This window comes from Anser anser (genome assembly GCF_964211835.1).
Source record: "Anser anser genome assembly, chromosome: 12".
NCBI classification, from domain to species: Eukaryota; Metazoa; Chordata; class Aves; order Anseriformes; family Anatidae; genus Anser; species Anser anser.
Window position 1 is genome coordinate 4,255,748 of NC_139733.1, and position 27,983 is coordinate 4,283,730.

The window sequence follows — 27,983 nt, forward strand, 5'->3', positions numbered from 1 at the left end:
TACAACCCATGGAAAATTTGGATCTTTAAATCTAAAATCTTTAGATCTGCCTTTCAAACTATCATGGCTTTTTCTTATCTGTATATCTAAGTGTAATAGGAAAAGCGTGTAACATCACTGATTTATGGTAAAATTGACTGTGTGTCAGTACTAGTTATCTTACTATCTCTTTTAGTAACACTTAGCAAAAATGATAATGTAAACCTCCAAAGCATAACAGCACGCCAACTATTGGCCATCAAACTTTAGAGTCATATTTCAAAGCTCATCATTTGGAGTCAAAGAGAAACTAGTTGCAGACAGCTGTGCTCATTAGTGATTTCTGAATATTTAATACAAGTAAAAGATAAAGGCTGAAATCTTTGACTTATTGAAGTCCGGGGAAGTTCTACCACTAATTTCAGCAGGGCCAAGGTATCACTGAAGGCATTAGGGAAGTCTCTATCAATAGATGTAAACCAGTGAAAATGTGTCCTCTGAAAGAATGTTAGCTTCCAAGTCTCCTGTCAGATAATGGCACCATTCACCAGCAAGAATGACATGTTTAATCTGATGGATTGAACATCCTTTAATCCTTCCAGCTATCCATTAAATTGTTTATTCTCAGTGTAAATTGTTCCAGCCATAAATTTACACCAGCTAAAGTGCCTATCATTCTGGTTTATGCTCAGCCACAACCACAACCACAATTTTTGTATTTTCTAACACACATCTACAGATTTTCAAAGTAAGCTCGTACTGTCTAAACTTTAAATCCTAAGGCAAGCCAAATTAAAGCTGCATTTTCCAATGAGAGTATTCCAACGTTAAGGAAATACAATCTGTTTTTAAAAGGCACACTTCTTATATTGCACCCCAAATGCTTGTGTCCTGGAGTCTCCAGATTGGAGGAGCAGCCAAAAATCTCTTTGTAAATGCTTGTATTTTTATTGCTCTGGGCTCATGCTAGCGTTCACTAAAGTTAGCATTGATTCTTGACCAAATTATCTGGGGAGGATTTACAATGCAGCCACCTTAATAGTGTCTGTTATAAGGTGAGAGAAAGGAAAACATATTTCCATAGCACAAACTACTGGAGAGTTTTGTGGAGCAGTTGAAGGACTGGGCATGTTCTTCTTAACTTCCTCCATCCAATCACAGTTAACCTTTTTCTTTTGAGAGTATGGAATTTTTGTATGCCCCATAAAACACAAATTTTACTGGGGAGTGAGGGGCAGGGGGTTACATACCCCTACTAAAGTCAGGGCATTAGCTCTCCCTACTGGCATCAAGATTTCAGCTCTGTTATTCTGAGTGGTACACAATAACAATTTTATATCAAATTTCTACATATCTATTACTCCATGTACTTCTCAGAAATTTCAGTGTGTTTGTGATGCTGACTAGAAGTAAAGCAAACTGGAGCGTTAATAGCAAACCACATCACCTTCCTTTTCTCTGAGATAAAACACGCATAAGAAACAGCAGTGACAAGCACCCTAAATTCACCACACATTTTGAGGCCAGTCTCTGATGCCTCAAGTCCTCTGTCACAGTTTGCCAAAGGACATGACGTTTCTTCAGTGGCAGACTCAAAAGCACAGTAAGCTTGCTGATCAGTTCACATACACAATCCACCACTTGGTGCATTATATCCTTGCATGATAACTATACCACAGACAGCACGAGCCAACTACAGTTACCAACTCGGACAGCAACTCTATCCCAACTATAGACTAAACTTTTATGGCACAAATCCCAGATTCAGCTCCTGGCAGCTGATAATGGCAGAAGATCTGTGCAAAACCTGGGCAGCAGAAAGCCCAAGTGTCCTTTAAGTTCTGCTCCTTATTTGCTTTTCTTCTTGTGCCTCACTCACCCAGCACCTTGTTTCCCGGTTTCCCGTCACCAAACAGCCTGTAAGATTTACAGTGTCTACCAGGCAGAGCACTACTGTGTCTAAAGTTTTTTTTGTTAAAGGCAGCAATGCTTTGCAATCTTGACTGTCTGGAAGGTACTGGGGTTACAGCAGCCGTAAGAGGAAACAGAACTTTGTGGGTTAATGATGATTATCACTAAAATATTCAGCACAGTAGCTGCAAAATGCTCATCCCAGTGCCAGCTCTTTGTATTAAAGCATACTTTTGTCAGTAAATTTGTTTTGCAAGTGTGCCGGCACTTCTCAGCTCAAAACTACACTAATGAAAGGTAGAGGTGTATTTTGTTATAACTCAAAATGTGAGTTAGATTTTAAATTTATGTGGAAATGAAGCTATTACTTCATATGGAGGCTTACTTCATGGATTTTCTTTTTTTTTCATACAGAGTTCTGATTTTTAGTCCTTTTATTTCCAATATTGACACAAAGTGAGGATTAGGAATTAAATTAGGAAAAGAATTGTGTTACATCACTTTATACCATTCCAGGATTAGTTGCATTTCAGATTTTTTTTTCCTTTTTATGAAATGGTTCTTTCTTTGGGAACATGTTTTGACAGAGCAACAGGAATCACACCTTCCTTACTATTTATAATTTCTACTAATGTGCAGCCTAGCAATCCAGTTAAGGCCAATTTATTTTCCTACCACACTTCCATTATTTGATAGAGAAGTAATTTTTTTTGTTTAATAAAGACTTGATTATTTTCTGGTTTTGGGATATGTCTTTTTAAAATATACTGACACATTATGCAAGGCTTTGGAAAGAAAACATTACTCTGAGACACAGTTTTAGCAAAGCCTATAATTTTCTATATCCCTTTTCCCTCAATTCTCTTTAAAAAAGCAGTGAAGATGTTTACATTTAAATTTGATCTTCCTTTAGGATTTTTCCAACTCCACCTTTATTAACTCCTTCCTAAAAGTAGGATACCTCTATCTGTAAGATATCACACAGCTCTTTTTTTGCAAGAGAACCACAGAGCTAGGAAAGTAAATTTGACTTTAAAATTTTCAGTTTTCAAACAAACACCAAGAGGAGCAAAATAAAAGTGGCACCTTAAAGTTGAAACTAGTCTAAAACATCATCTGCTGTTTAAAATTCTGATTCTGCAAATGGACATACATGTGCTTAACAATGAGACCGTTACCATTTTCGGAGACAACAAAAATTCTCAAACTCCTACTGACTTAAAAAAAAAAAAAAGCCTAATCCAAATAATTTAAATGCTCAAGGTGGTGACAGTAATGGCACAATAGTACTGCCTTATTTCAATTTATGCATTTGAAACAAATGAAAACATTAGTCCTTACAGATCAAGGTTCAGTACATGCCAGAGCATTTGGTGTAATTCAAATATAGCTATTAACACCTCTGTAGAACAAGTATTCATATTCAAAAATAATCGCCTACTAGACTCATTTCCCACTGTATTAAATAACCACAACTACACTGTGTCTTTAACACATTAAAAAAAAAAAAACCCTTAATCCCTAATTTTTGTTATCTCATCATTGTGGCCTTCTGGCATGTTATCAAATGACAGAGATATCCTGGTTAATGCAGTGGATTGCTTCTAACCAGATGTAGCTTTCATGTCACATGCACACAACAAAAAGCTTCCAAAAATATTTGATTTAAATAAATTTGCAAAACTGACAAATTATACAACTTTTTTTTTTTTTAAACATCTCTTTTGAGTAGTAAAAGCAGTTCAAATGAATTTGGGGAGTGAACACATATTTTAAAGCACAGTGTTCCAAGTTTCTGTTTTATCACTGGCTATGCAAGAGTTCACCTGGAACACATACAGCCATTTTGACATACAACACTAATCTTTTGGGCTATAGAGCAAGCAAAAGTAGACAGTAAATTAGGAAGTGTCTTTCCCATCCTATTTTTTCTTTCAGATATTGCATATTTTTGCTGTCAAAGTTATCAAATTGCTTTTCTGATACTGACATGATTATAAATAGCAATGTACAGTGTAGATATATATATATAAGAATAACATATATAATATACATTAAGTATACATATTAACATATATAATATACATTAAGTATACATATAGTAATTCTATAGTAGAATTACCAATGTACTCGTGTGACAAGCTGCATATTTAATCTGAAGAACTTTTAAAGACAAACTGGGAGAAACATTAGGCATTAGGATTAGCAATAAAGATGGCAACAGCTGCTAAAATCCCCAACAAGGACTATCTGCATAAGAAAACAGGATGCTAGAAGAAAAGCCTATTACTGGATCTACTCACTTCAATGTTTTCTGGTGGTTTTTGTTTGCTTGTTCAACTCATTTTATACATAATGTTCATTCTTTTTATTAGCCCAGCCAATGATGCACAGAAATGATGTCTAGAAATTTTTCAGAATGTCTCATTCAGGTTGGCACCCGTGGAAGTCCTGGCCTTGAGGAAACTCAAAAATGCAAAATGAATTGTAGTCAGACCTGCTAGTTTGTCCAGTCAGGGGACAGAAACATGACAAACCAGGAACCATCAGATCTTTTTACCTCCACAATCTGAAATCCAAAAATTAATTAGTGCTCCAGCAAATCTGGAGCCTGAATTGACGAAGAGTTTGGACATTTCATTGGACTCACACTAGGTTTCCAGTGCATGTTCACATCAGTTGTTGCACATAGCCATACTGAGAAAGAAATGTCACTGTAGTGAAACCAGATCTTTTTACAGTAGTATGATCTTACAGTTCTGGGCAGACTTCCAAGGCTTCGGAGTACTGATTTGGTTGGGAAATGTTTCCAAAAATCAGAAGCTTATCCAAAACTCACCCAGGTCACTGTATGACTGGGACAGAGATGTTTGCCATTACAACCACAGCTCTTGGGCCTCTGGTACCTGGTGCCATGGTGCAATAACAGCAGTGCTCCACCTGACCGTGTATTTGCAGTTCCAGACATTCAAAACAACATTAACACGAGGAAGTTTACCACAAAGTTGATAGCATCTGTGAATTATCCTTTCTGCAAAGTCTTTTCCACAAGGCTAGATCATGAATTACAAGCACATAGTGCTAGACCACTGTATGTCACAAAAGGGGCTGGATGGGGAGCTCACATTTCTGAGTAACTTCATATAGTGGACAGTTTTAAGATTCACATGGTGCTTACTTGTGCAGATGTCTGTGATTCTATACAGAGAGAGACGCACAATACTAACAGATTATACCTCACTGCTGACCCCTCTAAGGGTAAATACAAATATCAACCAAGAGCAAGGACCTCCAGAACTCTAGCCACCCTCTGTGGTTTTTTGGTTTCAGATCTCTGCTTTCTATTTAGAATCATGGAATATCCCGAGTTGGAAGGGACCCATAAAGATCATCGAGTCCAACTCCTGGCACCGCACAGGTCTACCGAAAATTTTAGACCATGTGACTCAGTGCACAGTCCAAATGCTTCTTAAATTCAGACAGGCTTGGTGCAGTGACTACTTCACTGGGGAGCCTGTTCCAGTGTGTGACCACCCTCTCAGTGAAGAACCTCTTCCTGATGTCCAGCCTAAACTTCCCCTGCCTCAGCCTGACATCATTGCCACGGGTCCTATCACTGGTGATTATTTCTCCCCAGGTCACAGTCCCCCCTGCATAGTACAGGTCAGCTGAACTACTACCCTACCTCTGAAAACACAGAAGAAACAAAGCTGCTAATCATCAGTTAAAATACAGCACAAAAGTCACAGGTTAAACAACAAAGCGTATCCCAAGTGGGACGGTAGTACACGATGAAAAGGATAGTGGCACACATGTATCCTCACTGGATATGTTTCAGCTAGTAGAGAAATAAAACCTGAGCCTAAGACTTGTAAGTTCAGACATGCTTGCTAGCAGGGCTTTGCATGTTTTCGAGACTACTTCAAGAGTCTGCTTACGGACGAAAACAAAATATTTATTACTGCGCAGTGAAGCTCACATCCAGAAGATGAACAAATATTTCATCCAAAGAGTTTATTAGTTTAGTAGATAGTTCTGCAAACACACCAAGAAGTCCTGCATGCAGATCCCCCCCTTTTTTTTTTTTTAAGACTTTTTTTCACTCTTTCCTGTGTATAACACCTCAGATAAATCCACATACCAAGCTAAATTGGAGATGGACCTAGAATAAATCTACATAACTGTTGGAAACAATCAACTCCTGACTATAACTGCCAAAGCATTCAAGAGCTCTACTAAGTAGTTCTGGGTGTTACTGAACTTTTGTAGAAAACATTTTGATGCATCCAGATTGCTTAGCTCACTCTAGATAAATTCAGAGCTGCACAATTTTGCCAGTGCACTGCTTTTACTTCAGTGGGACACACTGGCATACCCACTAACTAATTCAAATTCTAAAGTGACATTGGCTCCTTTGAACAAAGCAAAAGGATTATTTGTATTTCAGATGCTTTCCATATTTCAATGAAGCAATACCCCACAGCAAAAAATATATCTCAGCATGAGCATGAGAAGTGAGGAGAGAGCATTGTTGTACACTAAGCTACGCTGAGCACTGCTTTATGGTTGTTAGCTAAGCACGCGTCAACTGATTTTTAAAACACTGATATTTTACAAAAAATATATATATTTGTAAAGAAATACTATCTGCCTACCTATTACAAACTTCTGTGTAGGATATCATACAGTTATTTCAGGAACCCTTATTGCAGTGACTGCTGTTTATCTATACCACCTCTTTGGGGCAGATTCAGCAGCTGGCCCAATTGAGAGGATGGACCGCTGTGGCCCCTTGGCTGCTGGAGCAGGGTGTCTATCCATTTCTTCTCTATTTTCCATTTATCTATTTGTTCTATTTATCTTCATACTTCAGTAAGCTATAATTGCATTTTAGCTTATATGTATGTTTATAGCAGGGGTTGGGTTCATTGTGGCTGGCATGTGAAAAGGACAGAGCTCAATTTTAGCATTGGAAGAAAGATTTTAGCACTGGAAGAAAAGAAATGAAAGCGTATGATTCAGATACAATTGAGTTTTATTTTTTTCTTAAAGCAGTCCATGGTTCAGCTGAGGTTATAAGCAGTATAGCCTCATACGGTGTAAGAATTAAGCCTAAATGCAACTGTATATTTATTCTTTGCATCTCATCTCAGATTTTGTTTTAAAGTCCATGTAAATTCCCTTTCCCTCCTCCAGTTGCTGAGACCCTCCACTAACTGCCATAGGGCTTCTCACTTCCTCCAAGTCTAATAATTACAACACATACATGCCTAGGTTTGTTTGCTCTGCTAATTAATTTAATTTTACCTGATCACTGCCAAATCAAATGCCATTTTTGCTCACACAAAGTTAAAAAGATGGCACAAAGGAAAGAGTAATGAAACTGTTCTACTCATATTGGTTTTGCATCTTACATAAGGTTTATATTCTTGCAGAGTTTTGCACGTTTAGAAGTGATCTGACTTTGAAATTATCTCAAAACAAGGCTCTTTCAACACAGTTTGAAATAGAAGTGAAAAATCATTGAAGCAATTTGTTCTTTGATTGAAGGGAAACATTTCTGAAATCGTATTGTTAACAAGAAATGACTCAGAGAACATTCCTAAACATTTGGGAAGGAGGACTGGGGAATTTATTTCACGTTTACCGGACACTTCAATGATTATTCAGCACAGGCAGTATTTAAAGAGCAGAAAAACAAAAGCAGTAAATCATCTCCACTGTGACTGGCACTGTTCAGCAGACTAGATCAATTCTTGGAAAGACAGTAAGGCTTACAAACTCAGTTGTACAGCCTTGGAGCTAAGAATGATTTATGAAGAGAGCCTGCAAGCCACCTACTTCTGGTGCTTTCAGTATGAACACTAGAGAATAAAGAATTAATTCCAAAACCACAGCATCATGTTTACACACAGAATACTGCTCATGTCACGTTCAGGAGACTAGCTTCAAATTGCTTCATCACCATCACATATACAATTTGGGGGTTTAATTTAACTTGCAATATGCATATGCACTCTCCTGTACATCTCAGAAAAAAAAAAAACCAGCTGCTGTGCTAACATGGAAGCAAAGCATACTTGTCCCAAATGTATGAAATATAATTCATTATTACAAACAAATGTTCTCCTCTTCCCTTTTCTTGGCAGAATGCATCCAAGCACCTGGAGAGCTGGTGCTCCTGCTTTCTACCTAACTGTTGTGGTGGAGCACGGGCACTGGAGAATCACACACTGCCTCTGCCTTTTTGTTATGTTCCAGTAGTAACCCAGGTTTTCATGGATTTCTGTAGTAGTTCAATGAACTTGCCCTCCAGACAAAATGATGCCCAATCTGGCCTTGTAATTTTCATCATTTCAGGAATTGTATCACTGTAAAAGGTCAGTTCTCACACACTAATCTTTTAAACAGTTCCCTGAGGCATTAATATTTCTTGTGGGCTGTTAAATACTTGGAACACAACCCAACATATGGTCATTAGTAACAGGTGATGACCAGATATGCCTGGGGACATAAAAGTTCCCATACTATCCTCCAGAAAATACTGTACTGTGAATTAAGTAGTCAGTACTATTAGCAGTGCTTTCTCTCAGGATTTTTTTGTCCTTTGCATATTTCCCTCTAAGCTCCAAAGAGTGATTACCGGGGATAAATTGAATTCAAATCCATATTTTGTTCAGAAAGCTTACTATGTTTGATGACTATGAGAATAATAGTACTGTTCTCAGTATTAGTGTACCTACTCTTAAAATATAATTAATATATTTAAACATAAATATAAAAAATATACACAAATATAAAATTATGCAAATATACAAATATATAAAACCAAAGTCTTGTCAAAATACAACTGAAAACTGGAAAACCAAAACAACACTATTTTAACATTTGTGTCTTCATATAGTAATTAAAACTATAGTAAGAATATGTAAGACATTTTAAAGCACAAGGAAAATAATTCCACATTCATTTAAAGCAAGCAGTTCACAGTAATGACTGTCATATTTACTTATTCTAAAGTGAAGCAAGATAGATTTTTGTCTTGCATGGATAAAAATAAAGCCCTATATATTTCATCTTGCATTCACACAAAGTGACATCTTTTTAAAACTGAGGTGATATTTTCCTATTATATTACTGATAATGTCTGCAAAATAAACTTGTTAAATAAAAACCGCTTGTTTCTGTAAGTTAATAATAAACATGAGATGATTTAGAAATCTTCTTTTATTCCAGTATGGAAACTTGGCTTTTTTATTATTATTATTATTATTTATTAATTTATTAACTGAAAAGCACCTTAATATTCGTAAAGTGGTAATCAGCTTTTACAAGGGTCCAGATACCGGTTCTATACTGAAAGAGGATTCTTTAAGTGAGATAAAATAGGAGGAATATCAAATAAGTAGTTATAGGCACTATCAAGTTAATTTACTTGATAAGAGCATCTTCAATTACCTCAAAACTGCCACTGGGGCAATTTAGATTGCCGCTGAGGATTAAAAGCTGCCTAGATGAATGTGTATCTTCCTGCAGATTGACAAGATTTGTCGGCATCTTGTGGAAAAACAAGATATACAAGGAGGAAGCTGGAGACATGGCACCGTGATGATCCAGAAATTCAGATCCCACCTGAAAGAGGTAAGGGACATGTTATTACTTCTTCTGGTAGTCAATAACAGCAGACAAATTAATAGATTCCTTGGTTCCATGCAGAAGGACAAGAAATGATCCAATTTTCTGACAAAGTCCTTCCACTAAGGCAAAGGAGCCTCATCTGGTGCAATTTTTACACAGATTTCTCTCCCCCTTTTTTTTTTTTTTTTCCACTGCTCAGACCTACATCTCTAAACAAGGTGCAAAGTATTACAACTAAGCCTAAGGGTGCATGGGGACTCTTAGTTCTCGGTGTCTGAGGGTAATGCTCCAATAACACAAACTTAATAAATCGTAAGGCAATCTTTCCTAAATTCAGGTGCTCTTGATGACACAGGTCCATATGGCAGCCCATGCACCATCCCTCGCTTGAGGCAGCTTAAGAATCCAAACAATGATCTCATTGACCACAGAAGGGAAGAAGTCTGACTCTCTCATTCACACCAATTAAGAAGAGGTCTCATGAGAACCTGGGTCTGATTTCACAAGTCTTCTGCACTCAGAACTTCAGCTGAAATCAAGGGTAGCTAAGGTAACTCAGCGTTTTTATGTATAGTTTTCCTGTAAAAATTTATAGCAACTATTGCCTTGCATCTCTCCTCATGTTTCCCAATATGTTTTTACACTCCCAGAACAACAACAGACAAAAACCAAACAAACAAAAAGTCAAACACTTTTTTTTTTCTTCTTTTTTTTCCCCTTTTTGGGAATCTTCTTCATGGTATCTCAAGTGACAAGAACATTGCAAAAGAAATACTTTTTATTTATATGAAAGCTACTTAAATGCATCCACAATTTTGAACAATGGGATAAACTGGAAAAGAATGATTCTGAAAATGAAAAAAGAATGTTGCATGTATTTCATTGACTGTTAATCCTAGCAGTTTGGTGTGAAATACCATCCTGATACAAAACTTAGCTCCTCCTGTTTATATCTTGTTGTTTTTGTTTGGTTGGTTTGGGTGTTTTTGATTGTTTTGGTGGTGGTGGTCAGTTGGTCATTTTTAAAGAGCTACCTACAGGTATCTCAGAAGTAGAATTTAGGTGAATTCTTCTGCTTTCTTTGGTAAAACTTACTCTGAATTTTTCTTGTCTTTATTATTTCTGAGGTTTCTGTCATTCTCACTGTCATCATGCTCTGTTCTCCCTGAGCACTGACTGCAGAACTGCAGCTGTTCTGCAGGTAGGACACAGTCTCTGCAAAAAATTAGAATAGTCCTATTCTTACAACAAGCCTGAATAACACCCATAATTGCCCGTGAAATTATTCCCTTATCACAAGAAACAAGTTCCTCAGGATCTTTAAACATCGTTCCTTAAACTGTTAAAAGTTTCATTAATATTATTAATATTAGAGCATCAGATCATGTACAGACTCAGATAACTTACAGAGCAGCAACTGAAGACTAACGCTAGATAACCCTCTGTACAGAAACATCCATATGTATGCTAGGGAACCAGAAGAGAGAAGCCCCGAGCTGCCAGTGCAAACCCCCAGATGCACTTCTGCCCTGTGAGAAGGTCACAATTCACAGCCACTCGGCTGTAACACAAATAGCTTTGCCTCAGCGTAGCAACTGAAGTGAATGAAAGAGTCTGTGTATGTGTGGGGAACATAAATGTGATATTAATTATTAATTTTGACAAGTCTGAATACCTTAATAATGTATTATTTTAAGCTGCAGGCTTTTTAAAAAGCCATTGAGGCTAAAACAAGCTGACTTTGCGGCTTGGACTCTCATTCCTCAGCGTATACCAAAACTCACTGTGACAACAAAATGGGTTGTGACAGACTTTGGCGAGAGCGATCTTGTTTTGTATATTTAATAAAGGGTTGATAAATACAATGTTTAAAGTGCAAGGTTTGGAATATATCAGCCAGAAAACATTACAAGTTAACCAACCTGTCAAGACACACAGGGCGCTTTAAATTAATACTTGCACAAACTGACTCATTTGTTGACTCCCTCCTACTTCAGTACTTTTTAGTAGCATGATACAGGTGCAGGTCACGGTATTTCTTTAATAAAAAATGTAGTATTTGTGCAGCAAAATGTACCAGGTGCTAATGCTACCTGATTCTACAAACCTCAACAGGTGGGAACTATGTTAGATTTCTACCAAGTATTTAAGTGGAACTTACTGGGCAATTTACGATACAAATTTCAGAAGCAATCAGGGAACCATCACTTTTGACACCACCTGCAAGTAACACTTTAAAGCACTTCCTGCCTAAAAATCCCAGAGCATTTTACATGTTAATCAGAGAAAAAAACATAACCTTCCCACAAGTTATGTATTACTATCTCGAGAAGCAGATTTGAGAAATAGAGGATTCAGCACAAAAAAGTTCTCCAATACTCCCTCTCACAGTGCAATTCATTGTAATCGCCCTGCAAGATCAGCTTTTTAGGTAAAACCATAGGCTTTACCTGAAACTGGCAGGGACCTGAAAGTCAAGAGCTACATATGGCACTGAAGTAATAATGGACATATTTTAAAACTGAAATCAAGTTGTTTTCTTCCTTTCATCCTATACAACCATAGAAAGTTTGGCAAATTTGATTAATCACACTTATTCATGTTATAATTTTTAATATCATCATGTCACCACAGATGAACTAAGAAGCTCTCATCTCCAAGAACTGAGACAATATTGCCTGTTATCTTTAAGTGCCATAGTAATTAGTTGTGGGTTTTGTGTTTTTTTGTTTGGTTGGTTGGTTTTGGTTTTAGTTTAAGTTATTTATACAGTGAACCTGCGACTGAAGTTTCTAACCTTCAGAACTGCAGAGTGAACAGTAAGAGTACAAGAGACGCTTTAAAAACACAGCCCAAATAAAAATCACAAGCAGAGCAATTATCATTTCATTAAACTCTGATTCTTTTCAAGCAGTTTCACAATTCTTGGAGGCTTGGCTCCTGATTTGGAAACAAGATTGATGGTTTTATAAGCAAAAGGAAATCTAATCTGGTAACATGTACCAAGCCACACAGTTCAGAAATTCAATCACAGATACATAAAGATGTTGCCATGGACTTAGTATCTGACTGGAAATGGAGAGAGATATCTGGGGTTGAAAGAAACCGAAGGGAAAACAAATTTTCTTCTTAATTCTTCCATTGCCACACACACACAAAATAATAATTAAAAAAAAAAAAAAAACCAAACAACAAACAACTCAACCACCTCAAGTTAGGTTAGTTTAGGCTTCAATAATGAAGCCTGGTTTCCTGTGGGTTTATGTTCTATATTCTTCTGCAACTCTAATTTGCCCCAGTTTCAACAGAGCCAGTGGCTCCCAGCAATTCCCCCAAATCCTCACACAGCAGCCTAAACTCCCTCCCACCTTCTAACTGCGAGGAGGTAAGAGGCAGCATGTAACACAGCCGGTTCTGAGTAAGGCACACGTTGACCAACCAACCAATAAATACATGGCCACTGCCTAATCAGAAAGCCAACAAAACAGACAGTCCTCAAGCACACATCAGTGCCCTTACCAGGAAAGAAGTCTCCATCCACTATTGTCTCTTCCGTCCACTACCCATCCTCATGCAACTTAAAAGAACCCAGTATTTCTGAGACCTCCAGCCACTATCAAATTTTGCTGATGGTGGCTAATAGCCTCTCAAAAGGTACTGGAACTGGCAGGCAGTAGAAAGATTGATAAACATTGTGTTCTGTAGGTCTTGTTTCCATAGAAAACAGGTTGAAAATCAGAAATCAGCAAATTTTCTTTGCTGCCAACAGGGATTTTGGAAGGAACTCAAGCTTTTGTCAAATTGCTTGTTGCCAAGGCCAAAAACCAGGACTGTCTACAAACTAAATAATACCCTCAAAGACAAGTGCCCCATACTTTCCCTTTGCTTCCTTAATTCTGTTTTCTCAGCGGTTGCTCTTAAAATCTTAACAGCAGTGTAAAATTTTATTAAGATGACAAAGACCCTTTTCTTCTGCATAAGCAGAGAGCTTGAAACTAAGAATATGAACAAATCCTACATCCTTTTCGTTACTGCTAGAAAACAATAAAGATCTTGCTATAAGCAGGCCCCTGACATAGCTGTATATACTACATAAAGAGTCAGCAGCTCACCTGATGGGAAATCAAAGAGCTGGCTCTCTGAGCCACCTTCTTATTTTCTCCCCCACCTACTCTTCAAAACAAATTTCCATTCTCACAAGAAATTAGTAACACAAATGAAAAAGAGAAGAAATTCAACTTATGTCCCACTGTTGGTCTTTATTTGAAAGTTTAATTTGGATTATTCTGAAAAGATTATTTAGAAGATGTAAAAGCCGTTGCCAATGCCTGTAACAGGAAGGAAGGATAACAGAGTTGAAATGAACATTATCTTCCTTTATGGGTGGTAGCCAGAGGGTGTCGCAGGCCAGTATGAAATTCTGACATGGGACACACAGGCATACAAGCACACACACCTACTGTAAAGCCTGTAATACAAGGGGATTAGAGTTGTCATTGCCAAGAGAAGAAGAAAAATAGATGATACAAAAGTAACCTGGACATTTCTGAGAGGCTCTCTTCCCTCTCCTCAGTCTGATAGGTCCTCAGGAGTAGCTAAGGCAGACTAAATAGTATCCCAAGAAGTACATGAAACAAACCTTTCTCTTCTCCCATTATTACCAGAAATCAAGGGCAGGGAGGAGGAGGGTAGATAAAGTACCATGCTATGTTTCTGTGATTTAAAAGGTAAAAATAATGTTAAAACGGTGACAGCTTTAGTTCCGCTTTTAAGATGCCCAGAGTCTTGACTGCATAGCCCTCCTAATTCAACCCACTCTCAGTCTGTGACCTATCATTCCTTCTCAGTCCATGCAGCTGCATAGCTTTCATCTTCAGCTCCACTGTTCCCTTGCTTCGTTTCAGAAAATATCATCTTGAAAATGAAAACAGTTCAGAATTAGGCCGTTTCTTCAGTAAATCTCTAAAAAACCCCAAAGTTCCATTTGCACAATCATCTCTAACAAGCTTATTAACTCATCTATATGTAAAGCAGGGAGACTCCTTGGCTATACACAACGTACCCACAGAAGCAAAGTTCTGCACCATTTATTATTTACTCCTTTACTTCTGAAATCAGCCCACTCTAGTAGCTAGACAAGACCTTGTTTAAAACTTCCTCCCACAATTCCACATTACACTTCAGTCTACACTGCTGATTAACCTTAAATCTAATGGCAACTCAACTATGTTTAGAGATAATCAGCTAATCACACCTCCGTAACAGATGCAGACACTGTTCTTCCCCTGCTGCATAATAACTAAGGACCCTATTGTGCAAAAACCAACATGAATATCACCACTTGCAGGGAGCTGCAGTCAATAGGTAACAACTTATGCATTATGAAAGACGGAAGAAAAGCAAAAAAATAAATAAATAAATTACCTGGCAGTATCAGAAGATTGACACAATATTTATGCCCCTTAAATCCTATTTAAGCTCTCTGGATTTTGGTAGCAGACAGACCCATCATTTTTAAATGATGCAAATTATTCACCATTCTCTCTAGCTTTGCAAATAGCATGTTTCATGGGAAAAATATGTGAAGTTCTGTCAGTCTAATTCCCAGAAGCTGAATTCAGAAGTCTAGGTAATAATAATATACCAGCTAACCTGTGTGCGCATGTATATCTCATTTTCTGTACCTATTTCCTAGTCCTGCTGAATAATAAGAGTATGAAATGAAAAGAACAGTTGAAACTCAAGCTGTTAAGACATGAAAATAACACTTCTGAAAGAAAATAAAAGTATTTTTCCAAGTACCCACAATAAGCATTAACTCTCAAATTATCTGAAACAATAAGAACATTCAATTAGGTACAATTATTAGAATCTCCTATACAGTAATTTTCATTAAGCCTAATATTAATTGGTTTATATCTAGTATTACCCATTAAGCCTAATATTACACGACAAATGTTACCCAACCCTTCATTATTAAAGCAGAGCTAGTTCTAAATCTCATCCTAAATCCTGTAAAGGCAAGAATCTTGACCATCTTCTACAAAACACTGATAGTTTCAAGTCTGTAAAACACATACTTAAAATTTATTTGGCCAAACCCTGAAGCACGTGCATAATTCTTAGTCCTGCTGAAGTCCCAGAACTTCAGAGCATGCTTTTAAAACAGGATTTTTGCCAAAGTAAAGGCTGAGATTTAACAGGAACAAAGCAACCTAAAATTTAAGCAAATGCCTAAAAATAGCTGTTTCTTTTGTGAGGGAACAGTATTGTCGGCTTCTTCCTGTGTGCTCAATTAATCAAAAAAATCCTTTTAAGCAAAGATTAAATTGCAGTTACTACCAAGAAACCCTAGCAACATAGGCTATTTAAATGGATTTCTGGACTGAATAAACTTTTGCCTCTGTTTTTATACCCAATTTTGAACACAAGAATGTATTTCCCAGTCACATCTGAAAGACACATTATAAATGAAATAAACGTACATTCATCTTTCCCTGTATGATACAGCATTCTTCTGATGTTTTTAATCATGCTTCAAACACTGGGGGAACCTTCTCACGCCGTTAAGTAAGTGTGCTACTAAAAAAGTGGGAGATGTTTATCCTTTAAACATACTACTAAAAGATCTAAATCACAAGAGCCAATGGTAGACATTTAATGCCTCGTGTATGAGATTATGTCCCACACACGAAGCAGAGGTAATCTAACTCACAGCTTTCAAAACTAAGTATTTGCTCAGACAGTAGACAAATGTGTTATCCAGTGTTAGACCGTGCACACGTGCATACACGGACATAAAATGGAGCCAGAGTCGAAAGAGGCACAAGCCCTGTGCCTAGTCTGCTGAACACTTGAAATGTCATCTATCTGATTTCTACTTCCTGGCATTCAAACATATAGTCTTCACCCCTTAGGAGAAAAGACTAAAGTATATTAAAAAAAAAAAAAAAAAAAGATTAAACTGTGAACTCTGAAATGCAATGCAGAATAGACAGAGATGGATAATCTAGGGAAGTTTCATATCCTTGTGTGGAGGAGTAATCAATACACCAAATGCCACTCAAGTCTGTCAGAACATGAGAGACCATAGAGGAAACGTATTTACACCATAATGTTATCATACACATTATCTTGGATGGAACCTATGGAAAGCACAGTTCTGAGCATACATGCCTTCACAGCTAAGAAAATACCTTTACCTTCTTTAAACTGCATAGATGAAGATTTCATTAAATATTCCCTTTTGCATGACTTTCCTGAAAAGGTGCTAGGAGTTACGACGACTAAAGTCCTCTAACTATTCGTGAAATTCAGGCAGCATCAGTGCAAATTTCTTGACACCTTTCAGCCAATGTGGTTTAACTAAAGCTTTAATTCCCAGCCACAGCCAATAGCGTAGTTTTCACCTGTTTTTATTTTATTTTATTTTATCTTATCTTATCTCATTTTATCTTTTCTGGAGGAAGTTGATAACAAGTTTCCAGCTAGGCTCACACCCCACACTGTGTTTCATTCGATGTGTGAATCAGGACATCTATGCAGGGAACATTCATTTTGCTTTGCTAAGCAACAACAGCATTCAGCAATAATTTTCAGCCAGTCACTAAGAACCCTTGCAAGAACTATGCTGGCCCTCCGGAAGCAGCTCTGTAACAAATTCTTACACCACCTCCTCCAGTTTTCTACAATGTTTTAAAATTTAAAGAACACTGCTATTGACATGGCACAAAGGCCAAACTTCACCGTGAAATGACTAACTTGTCCTTGAAAATCCTGTTCTTTTTCCTTATTTTTCCTACTTCTTATACTAAAAGATGGCCCCAAAAATAGGGGATGAATGTGCTAAGAATCTTTAAGATAACAAAACACTTGAAGCATTACCACAAATTGAATCACAGTAATAAATTTCTTGTGTCCAGACAAATTGAGGATATATCAAACTACTTAATAAACATTTATTTATTCACATATTCTAAAATATTTTATTAAATTATTTTAAAAGAAAACTTACTTTTAAAATTTATCTTATGGGAGCTGCCATAGATAAAAAGAAAATCATTTGCAAACACAAATCTAAGGAGTTAAATTAATAAATAAAAGAGGTTTGGCAAATACCTTCTTCCTAAGCTCAAAAGGACACCCAGTTATTACCAACCAAGAAGGTACTTGCTTAACAGAGATGCCTGAAAGAACAGGTAGAAAATTCCATTAACAGACAAGAAAACACTAAGGCATGGAAACTAATTTCTGTCAACAGAAATCCTTTAAGAAATTAAACAGAAGATTGACATGCTACAGACATTTACAAATGTGTAGTCCTTCAAATATTGAAACACTTTTCAATAAATATTCAATAAGAGCATGATTCCATTGAATATTAGACATAAATAACACAAATCAAAGTGAGCACCTATACTAACAAATAGGCGATTATCATTCAGCTTAGTCAGGTAGCAATTATCACTTTAAGATGGCAAGTGCTAAGTAATAGCGATACAACAAATGAAAGCTTTCTCTCAGACTTGACATTAGGAAATGTGAATGGTAATCCTTGAGGATATAGACTGCAGTGAAAGTCCTGGTAAAGAACTTTCAATTTTCAATTCTTCAACTGCATTTATGAAACAACTTTCTATTTCCAGTGGACAGAAGCAACTTTCTGAAACCATCCTTAATAGTGTCATCTCCACTGGATAGTCAGAGAAGAGACTATCAATAAAATAGACAGTTAAACAACATAGTTATAGGTCAGAGGTGAAGCACATTGGCAGGGGCCCATGAGGAAGTTCAAGCTAGCATGGCCATGATGTTCTTGTTCTGCAGCCAAGTAGACAGCCTCCGAGGCTGCAGATCCAGTATTTTTCATAAGCACTGGATTCAATTAAAAAAATGTGATTTAACTGTGAAAAGACAGGTTTCAGTTAAATGCTAACTAGTTGCATCACTAGTACTAAAAGCTTGATGTGACTTCCATTGCCAGAACTCCTAAATAAACTAAGCAAACTTGCTTATGTAGCAGGGAAAAAAAGAAAAAAAAAAAGTTATTTCCAAATGCTGAGACTCAGCCAAATGCATCCCAGAGTCCTGTGTTGCCATGAACTAGCCAACAGTTATTTCAACTGAGACTGGAGCTGGTTTCCACATTGCTTTGTTTATATTGACTGCATTTATGATGCCTCAGAAGTTGCCAGTAAAATATTTATTTAGCAGTTAAAACGTTCTGCAAATGATTTTGCTGTCCCAAAAGATAAATATTTCTCAGCATGCTGAAATGATACATTGATGTTTTTGCTAAGGAAATTGCATGTTGATAAAATTTTCTCAGATTACACTCTGTCGTTCCTTTGTATTTGAAGTGGCCACATTAATTTTTTTGTGATATTTATTGTAATTGCAAATTGCACTGAGGTTAGAAACATTAAACTTACCATAAAATGAAACACATTTCAACTATTTCCGAGTCATCTATCTAAGAGGCTTGAGGACACTTTTGATCCTTCAGGTGGATCTGAGTACTCCAAGCTTACAGGACAAGGATCCAACACAAACCAGTATCTCACTCTAAACTGGTCAGGAGCTATTATCTTCTCCATCTTATTTATTTATTTATTTTTAATATGTTAATATCCAGCATCACTCTGGGGTGTCCTTGCCCTGCAAAATTTCAATCTGAATGTGAGGTTTACAGCAGATTAGAAATTTAAGCAGACCATGGAAAAAAAAAAAAAAAAAGACACCACACTGCTGTCTTCTCTCCTTCCTTCCACTTCTTTTACCCTCCAAACAGTCACGTCCATGGTTCTGGTTAGGCTTAACAGCTTTAAGGCAGCAGTATTATTTCTCTAGACAAGGCCAGAAAATGCTAACAAATGAAGGTTGTCAGTACTCTATACCATAAAAGTTCCCTTTAACACTGAGGTCTGCAGGCTATTAGAAGAACCTCCCTTGCCCCTATACTGCTGGGGGGGACGAGGAAGATGAATTTCTTCCACAGTCACTACAGATGTACTGGGCAACCTACAAGCCTGAACCAAGCCTGGCGTGACAAAATGGCGCCCAAGTGGAGCTTTCGCCATTGCTCCACTGCAGCTTACATCGTGGTGGCTGATTGGCCACAAGATTCAAAAGGAAAACAGGTGCACTGAAGATATGTAGTAATTTATTTTTACTCTAAATTATTTTGATATAACAGTTTTGCCACTGTGTGCACATTTGATACCAGCACTGATATTAGATGCCCCCAAAATGAAGTTACTTTTTCAGAAGTAATATGCCTGGTGGAGTGGTAGGTGTCCCTGCCCATGGCAGGGGGACTTGAATTAGATGATCTTTAAGGTCCCTTCCAACCCAAACTGTTCTATGTCACAAACCCAGGTTTTGCTGTACAAACTCTGTACAGCTCAAAGCCAGTCTGTGATCTGAGATCATTGATACACGGGAGCAAGCTCTCTTCAGGTAAGGTTTTCACATACAGATTGCAGATGAACTGCAGAACAAGCCCACACTTCTACCACCTTCTATATTAGGATTACTTGGCCCTGTCATACATTTCAACCTCCAGGTTAGTTTGTACTGTCAAAAATTCTCCCTGCAATTTTAGTATATATCGTGTCCACATTCGCCCACACCATACGCCACTGAGTAGTTCTATTGTACATGATTAAAAAGTAGCTGTACTTCCACCCATAAGTGACCCCAAATCAAAATCTTCAGATGCAAAACAGGAACTATTTTTGGTTTAGCATCTGCATTAATCCAGTAAACTTCAATTTTTGGCCACTCATGTATTAGGCATTAATAAAAACAAAGAAACATCTGAAAAGCAATAGAAAACCAGATGTCTTTCCTCATTCTAATATGAAGGAAGCTAGCCTTTGACTTTTCCAAATATCTGCTGAGGTAGTGTGGCTTACCAAGGACAGGAGGTATGCTTGTTTGAACAGGCTCGATGCCTCATCTATTACAGAAATAGTCTCCAAACAGCTTCATATCTGGCAAGTAAAGTTTTACCAAGAGAATAAGACATCTTGGGTAACGTATAAATATGCAGAGATCCATAGATATGATTCTGAAAAATTCTCACACCACACATAAACATGCTGAAACATGTTCATACCAAGTAAAAATAAATACGCACGTCGCTAAATAAAACATTCTTAGTTTACCTCTTAGATTGCTGGGAGAATTACACTGCTTCTACCTTGATTTTAACTTCTAATAAATACTGCTTAAAAGAATTTAAGAATTAAAATAGTTTTCAGGGTCCCCGGTTGCTGTTGTTATGCAGCTGTTTTAAAAACATTTTATGTGTGTGCATGAGTATACATGGAAAGTCTGGGTAAACTAATAGGAAAAGCATATATAACACACAAGCAAGAAAAAGTAAAACTGCCCATATATGTTATTTCTTCACTTCTCGTTCCAAAGTATTTTGTTTGTCCTCCTACTTTGAAAAGAAACAACATTTATTTTGGAAAAGGGCTATGATTTTTGCGTTAGGGTCTGGCAGGTAAACTTTTAGCATCATTAAACCCATGACAAAACTGAAATGAACTTCAAGGGTGATAATAAACTACCTGATTAAAAAAAAAAACAATGTCCTTATGGGTTGTTTCATAAATACATGTGGCAAGAGACCATATCATCTTCATTTTGTAAGCTTAAAATTTTGGTTAAGATTTTGCTAATATTTTTTCAGGATTTTCTTTTTTTATATATATATAAGTGGATTTTAACTTTTTTACTTTTATTTATTTAGTTATTTTACTATTTTCAAATATTCAGCTGTACTACCTGCATATACATTCCTGGTAAGAGCCATCAAGTAATATCTCTAACCAAGTCATAATATTATGTAAAGTATCGGTGTCAACTGGAACACGACTCTTGCTTTTACACTTAGAGTCTAATCCACAGTACATCCCAGAAAAAGTACAGGAAATACTTTCAGCTGTGCCATCTTAAACTCATTTCTATCAATAGCAATAGTTTACACCTATGTGCTTGTTTTTCCAACCACAGATCTCAAACACTTTATAAAAGAAAGGAAATGAGCATCAATCATGTTCATACTTTATTTAGGTGCAAAGATTTGAAAGAACTTGTATGCAAGTCGCTGCAACATGCTGACTAGCGTTCCAGTTTACCCCTCAAGAGCAGAAACCTATTCCCAGCTTTGCCACAGTCTTCCTTCTTAAACTTTGATCCTCAGTTACATCCTCTGAAAAAATCCACCCAGTTACATCCACTGAGAAAATCCACCCAAACGCATTACCTGGTTGCAGTCAGAATATATGCAAAGAGCACAGGATACCGCTTGATCCCAGAAGTCCGTTTCCACTCAGAGCAGTTCCAGATTAATCAGTCAACAAGAAAAATAGTCTTCTCTGCCAAAATTTCCCATCTTTCCTCCTCACCAGCCTTTTAATTCATCTATTAGCTAGGTTTAAAATAAAACCATTTTCCAGCAGTTAAAGGGAGAGTTTTTATATTTGCCTATGCAATAAACTTTCTTTTTGCCTTCTTCCCCCCTTTGGCTTTTTTGTGCCATCTGACTTTACCAAACATCTCTGTGAATTCATTGGGAATCTACTGGGACAGAAACATTAGACACATAGGAAAAATTTTCTCATTCTAGTTGTTTTCAGTCCAATTCCTTAAAAAGTCAACACAAACTTTTCAATAACTGACCTTGACATCAATGAATTCCAGCTCTTAAAATGTACATTCATTAAGTGAAAACAAAAACAGCCTTGTAAATGAACACGGTCGCAACAACAACCTACGAAGAGGCTTCCACCCTTTCCTCTGTAAAGTGTAGATACACCACGCAGCTGGCACACGAACCAGAGCCTTGCAGGGTAAAACATTTAGGCCTCTTCCACAGGAATTTAAGAAGTCCTCTGGTAATTAGCAAGCCTGAGAACATTCTGAATCAAAGCTAACCAACAGAGGGCAACATGATTACATGAGCAGGGATTACTCTGACAAGGACTGGGTTTCACTCCAAAGACACTGATATAGGGGATTTAAGATACCACAGGCTGACATGAATTTACAGCCAGAACTCTGAAAAAACTCTTGATAATACATGTGGAGACACACAATCCTGAATGTTCCATGCTAGCAATTTTTGTTACTTTAAGAAGCACTGTACATTCCTGCGTAATCACTGATACTCTTTAGCTAGAAATTAAGACCACCACATCATAGACCGAGGATAGTGACAAGACTCAGTACAATCTCACTGGTATGACTGAGATGCAGGGAAGGCAGAAGGAGGCTGGGGAAAATGATGACAGAGTTCCACAGAACTAAGACTTGCACGGAGAAAAAGAAATGAGGTTGTTAACTTTGTCAGAACATGAACAAAATGTATCAAATAAAATTATCAAGTGGCAAGTTAAAAAAGCAAGCAACAGGAAGTAGTTCTTTGAATATTGCACGTATAAAAGAATAAATAAAAACGTGTTGCCAGACAATCTGCCCTATACCAAGGCCTATTCAGGTGAAAATGACAAATAAATATAACAAATGTCTACTGTAGGCTAATATGAGTATCCACTTTCACCTCAGAAAAACCTTGAGCAACAAATGCCTGTAGAGTCACTATTTACTTACCTCTTTTTATGCCTTTCTCTAGGCATACGACTGACTGCTATCAGACGTAGGACACAAAACTGAACCAACACATCAGTCTTCAGGTCCTTACGAAATTCAGATCATTGTCACCCTTCTCTGTGGGTAGATATTGTCTTTACAGAGAAATCATGAGTGTGAGGGCACCAAAATTTGGTTGCTTCACACACACAAATATAATTAAAGACAAAAGTGAATGAGGGAGTAGCATAAACTGCAGTATAAATAAATGAATGAAATAACTGAAGTTATCTCATTATTCATCTTCTAATTTTTTAAGTTATTGAATGTCAGCTCTTACAGGTGCAGTCTAACAGGAACTAGAGGGATCTGAATATAACAACTAAGATTCAGTCATGCAGATGAAGAATTTGGGCAGTGCAGGAACAAACAAGACGGAACCTACATTCATGCCATTCTAGAGCAATCATTATTTCTGACCCTCTATCCACTACCTAAGTTTCTTCGTAAAAGCAGTGCATATATGGATCTTGCATCTCCCAGGTACAGCAGCCCCATTTATAAAATTTTCAGCGTTGGAAATTACACTTTGCCTTGAAACTTTCATCTGCATTGAATGTAGTAACAGAATGTATATTGGACAGAATTTGTGGGACACTCAAGGACACATTTACCACGAATACACTAATAAAAATATCATCAGGGAAAACGCACCTGGAAAATGTGAGATATGTAAACGTAAGGTCAAAGAAGAGAATTCTTACAGACTGTATATATCCAAGCCTAAGAAAACAGATTTTTTTATTTTTTTTTATGGACAGAAAACACAAATATGTGCCAAAGCCTTTGGCCCAATTTTGGGTACCACCAATTATGGGCTCTCTGACTATAAAGGTAGTATTTTCTTAACCAGTCCAAACATAACTATTCAAAATTTATATAGGGATACCATCATCTCTGGAGTTTGTCCCCTTTAATAGGAGATACTTTGAGGGACTGTACAGAATACAAAACATAAGTTGCAAAGAAATACCTTATCTTCCTAACTTTTTTTTTTCCCCAGAGCCAACAAAGAGATCACATCCCAATATAGTGACTTTAGAGAAACCATCGTATTTTAGAACTTTCTTAGTTCTGTCAGGATGTCAGTTGCTTTTATAAATCCCTTTATAAAAAATAAGGATTGCAACACAAAAACAGAGAACAGAACAGGATGGCAGTACCCTCCTGACCCTGCAACACCCAAAAGAGTGGGTGCTGGTCTGTGTCTGGAACTCCTAAGTACGGCCATGGTATGAACGTACCCTAAATGACACTGGGGCTGCTTTAATAATGAGAGGTCAGACAATACTTCTGCTTACAGAGGCTTCCCCCCCAGCTCCTTGCAGATGTTTCTGAGCAGCATTTCCATGTGTAGCACTTTCTCTGCATATCTGTTAAACAAGATCCAATAGGTTACAAGAAGCTCACAGCAAACCACAAAGATCTCATCATTACCTTCATGACAATCTGCTTTTTATTCTGAAAAAAAGTCATCCACTGAAATAATAATTAATTTCTCTTTCAAAACCAAAAAAAAAATAATAAATACACCATACAACATAACCAAAAGGGATCTGCTGAAGGAATAAAGATCAACGGGTAAAAGGAAAGCACAGTGAGTTAAAAACTGCATGTATATATATACACATATAAAACACCACTTGCAGAATCATGTGATGCAAGGAAACAAGCAAATGCCTTTTATGTGTTTAGAGGCCTGGAAAACAGAAAACATGACCCCTTTTGAGAAGAGGAATTTGTGAGTCTGGGGAGGAGACAGTTGGTATGACTTTCTGACCGCGTGAATGCCACAAACATACTTGCCAATGCTACTGCTCTTGGCAGCAAACCATCACTCTTACACTTCATCTACAGCTTTTCTGGCCATATGTCCAGAATTTCTGGACACCCAAAAGCTCAGTGGAAACATACACGGCTGCTTGTACAATGCATGCTCAGCAGGTCCATCAGCTTCTGGATTCCTTGGGCTACTTTTGCACTGTAAAAAACAGCAAGAACAGAAAGTGAAAACAAAAAGTAGTTCTGGCAATCCAGAGCAGCAATATAAGAGCAACTCTTTTTGTTTGGATTTTAAGCATTAAGAAAACAGATGTAAGACCCTTATGGAAACACGTACAACTTTTGTTATGCAGACGTTTCCTGTTCCATTAGGGTTAAGGCTACAGCAAAACAAAACAGAAATTATCTGTATCAAGGATGCTGAAAGGTGGCTGACCAATGCCACACACTGTCTCTGGAGTGCATCATCCAGCAGTCCCAAGAGCTTGTCTTTTGAAACCAAATACTCCTTCCTGAGTTCTGCTCCTCATATCTCTCAGTACGACCAACTTTCATCCACAGCTTCTGAGCACAGGTCTCTGTCCACTCTGAACACTTCTCATTCCTTTCGCAAAGAGAGAAAACAGGCAGGTTGGTTACTTTTCTCCTTGAAATTTGTCACTGTCACCATGACACAATGGTGTACCCACCCCTAGTCCAGCAGCACTACAAACCCAGCACGATCTGATCACTTCTGCAAGGAGGTCCCACACTGCCTGTTAAGCTTGCTATGCTCCTCCTTTCCCATCCAGGTCAAGATTCTCCCAGGCAGCGCTGGAAATACAAAATATGGCTATGACAAAGTTTAATGAAAACTGTTACAAATTCCCTAACTTGCATGCAGAGAATCAGTTCTCTGCAACCAAAGGGAACAATCTGGACTTACAGAGCTCCTCCCTGGACTGGGGATCCTGGGCAGCACATTCCTCATTCAGTATTTGGGTTGTGCTTACTGGATATGAAAGAGTTAACTCCACACTACTTAGTTTTTACCCACAAGCCAGTGAAGGCTACAGACCACTAATTTATGTGTTTATCTAAAGTTTCTGATGTTCTATGTATTTTTTAAGGGTTTTGTTTTTTTGCTGTTTTTTTTTTTTTTTTTTCAAACTGGTCTGTATTTTTCCATTTAAACTAAGGATATAAAAGTTAAATCCAGTGGGCTTAGCTGCAGTTTGCACACTGGTAAGTGTAAAGCACTGGAATTTACAAGCTTTCTGTCCTATACACACATACATTGCAGCCTAACCAAAAAAAAAAATGGCAAATATTCATTAAAATTCAGATGCAAATTCAGACATATTTACAGCTGCTTCACATTTGCTTTCTGCAAATATTTGAGCACTTGTACTTTAATAGTTCAAATACTAGTGAATAATTAATTTTAATTTCAAATAACCACGGAGCTTAGCATGGTATGTTCAGTTCTAAAATACATGGTCCGTACATTTATCCAGTGAGAAATTCATCCAATCAAGAAACAAGCAGAGCTCTGTGACTTCTACATTTAATAGCACAAAATATGAAATACTTCCACACCCATCAACAGGGAAAATTCACAGCACACCATAGAAGTAAACAAACAAACAAACAAACACCGTACAGTGGCCTTTAAACCTCAGCTCTGGCAGTAACTTGCCTCAAAGAGCTAGAGCCAGAGGGGGCTGAACAGCAGCAGGAGCATCTGAACACCTTCAAGGACTGGTAGAAAATCCAGCACTTCGCATGGGCTGAACAGCCCCTGGAGAACACCTGCTTGAGAAATGGGACTGTTCAGCAATCCAACCCTCACATTCACAGAAAGGAGAAGAGTACAAGATATGCAAATTATTATTTTTTAGACATCTATTAAAAATATTTTAATTTGGACAAGGTGCTATTCACCTCCGTATTTCAACAGAATACACAAATGCAGCATTCAAAATTACGTGGGGTTTATGTTAAATTCTTAAATGCTTATGGTTAATCTTCAGTAAATACCTCACAAAATATGCCTATCAGCATCTGATCAGGTGGAATCACTCCAAGACCTAGCAGTCCGTCGAGCAGGAGAGAAGGAAAAGCCTGTTAGTTCCAACTGAACAGCCAGCTTCGCACAGAACTTACTGCGGTGAAAAAAATGTATTTTGGGAGTAATTTCCTTGTCAGCCAGTTAGAACTGCATTTTGGTTAGATAAACTTCCATACGTAAATTTATGCACGTATAAATGATACAACATTCATACTACACAAAGAGCAACTTTAGGAGTTGGAGAGCAGCTCTGTAATTCACGTAGGAAAGCCTGGAGAAGGGTTTGGGTGACTCTCCTAATTATTGCGATATTATGTTTTCAGAAAAGCATCAGAGTTCTTGTGACACACACAGTTCTCAGCGTATGAATAACCACTGCACATCTGCCTGTTCTCTTCACAGCTCTGTTCCCTCTTGATTTTCTTCATCCTTGTGACTGTCTCTGAGGTTGAGGGACTCTGCACAAGACGGTTATCAGGCTATCAGTTATGAAACAGGCAGGGAACACGTCATAAATTAATGTCTTTTGCATATTTTTTTTCACTGCAAGTCATGCTTGAGTAATTTTTGAGTATGAATGAAGAGGACGTAATGCTTTGAGGCTATCTGTACTTGAACTCAGCAGGCGCTCTTTACAACACTAACTCGGGGTTTCCTCCTTGAGCAGTACCCTCTACTTAAATATAACCTACCAACTTCAGTACATGCTCAGAGAATGAATTTACACCACCTAACACACTTTGAATTAATTATCTGGAAAGAAAAAAAAAAAGTGTTGAAAAAAAATAAATGTTTTAATTCTAGCTAATACTCAAGCTTTAGACACAAATCAGTCTTCTTATATTGATTGAACTTACATGCCATTTCAATCCAGAAAAGTTTCCACATCACATTCCCAGCCTAAAAAAAAAAAAAGAGAGAGAGAGAGAGAGAGAGAAAGAAAGAAAGAAAAAGAAATCTG

General features: G+C 37.4%; 1 protein-coding gene across 1 annotated transcript in view; it reads right to left on the reverse strand.

The window, feature by feature from the left end:
- LOC310880342 (uncharacterized protein) overlaps window positions 1-27,983 on the reverse strand; it is a 232,441-nt gene that overhangs the window by 139,008 nt on the left and 65,450 nt on the right. Inside the window, exons 7-14 of the mRNA XM_083796017.1 lie at window positions 27,880-27,922; window positions 26,992-27,041; window positions 26,651-26,763; window positions 25,686-25,785; window positions 25,409-25,576; window positions 25,105-25,171; window positions 24,492-24,563; window positions 9,349-9,522 (exon numbers count right to left, since the gene is read on the reverse strand). Of these exons, the coding sequence (XP_083652143.1) occupies window positions 9,349-9,522; window positions 24,492-24,563; window positions 25,105-25,171; window positions 25,409-25,527 (432 nt within the window). The 5' untranslated portion in view covers window positions 25,528-25,576; window positions 25,686-25,785; window positions 26,651-26,763; window positions 26,992-27,041; window positions 27,880-27,922. The remainder of the gene's footprint in view (window positions 1-9,348; window positions 9,523-24,491; window positions 24,564-25,104; window positions 25,172-25,408; window positions 25,577-25,685; window positions 25,786-26,650; window positions 26,764-26,991; window positions 27,042-27,879; window positions 27,923-27,983) is intronic.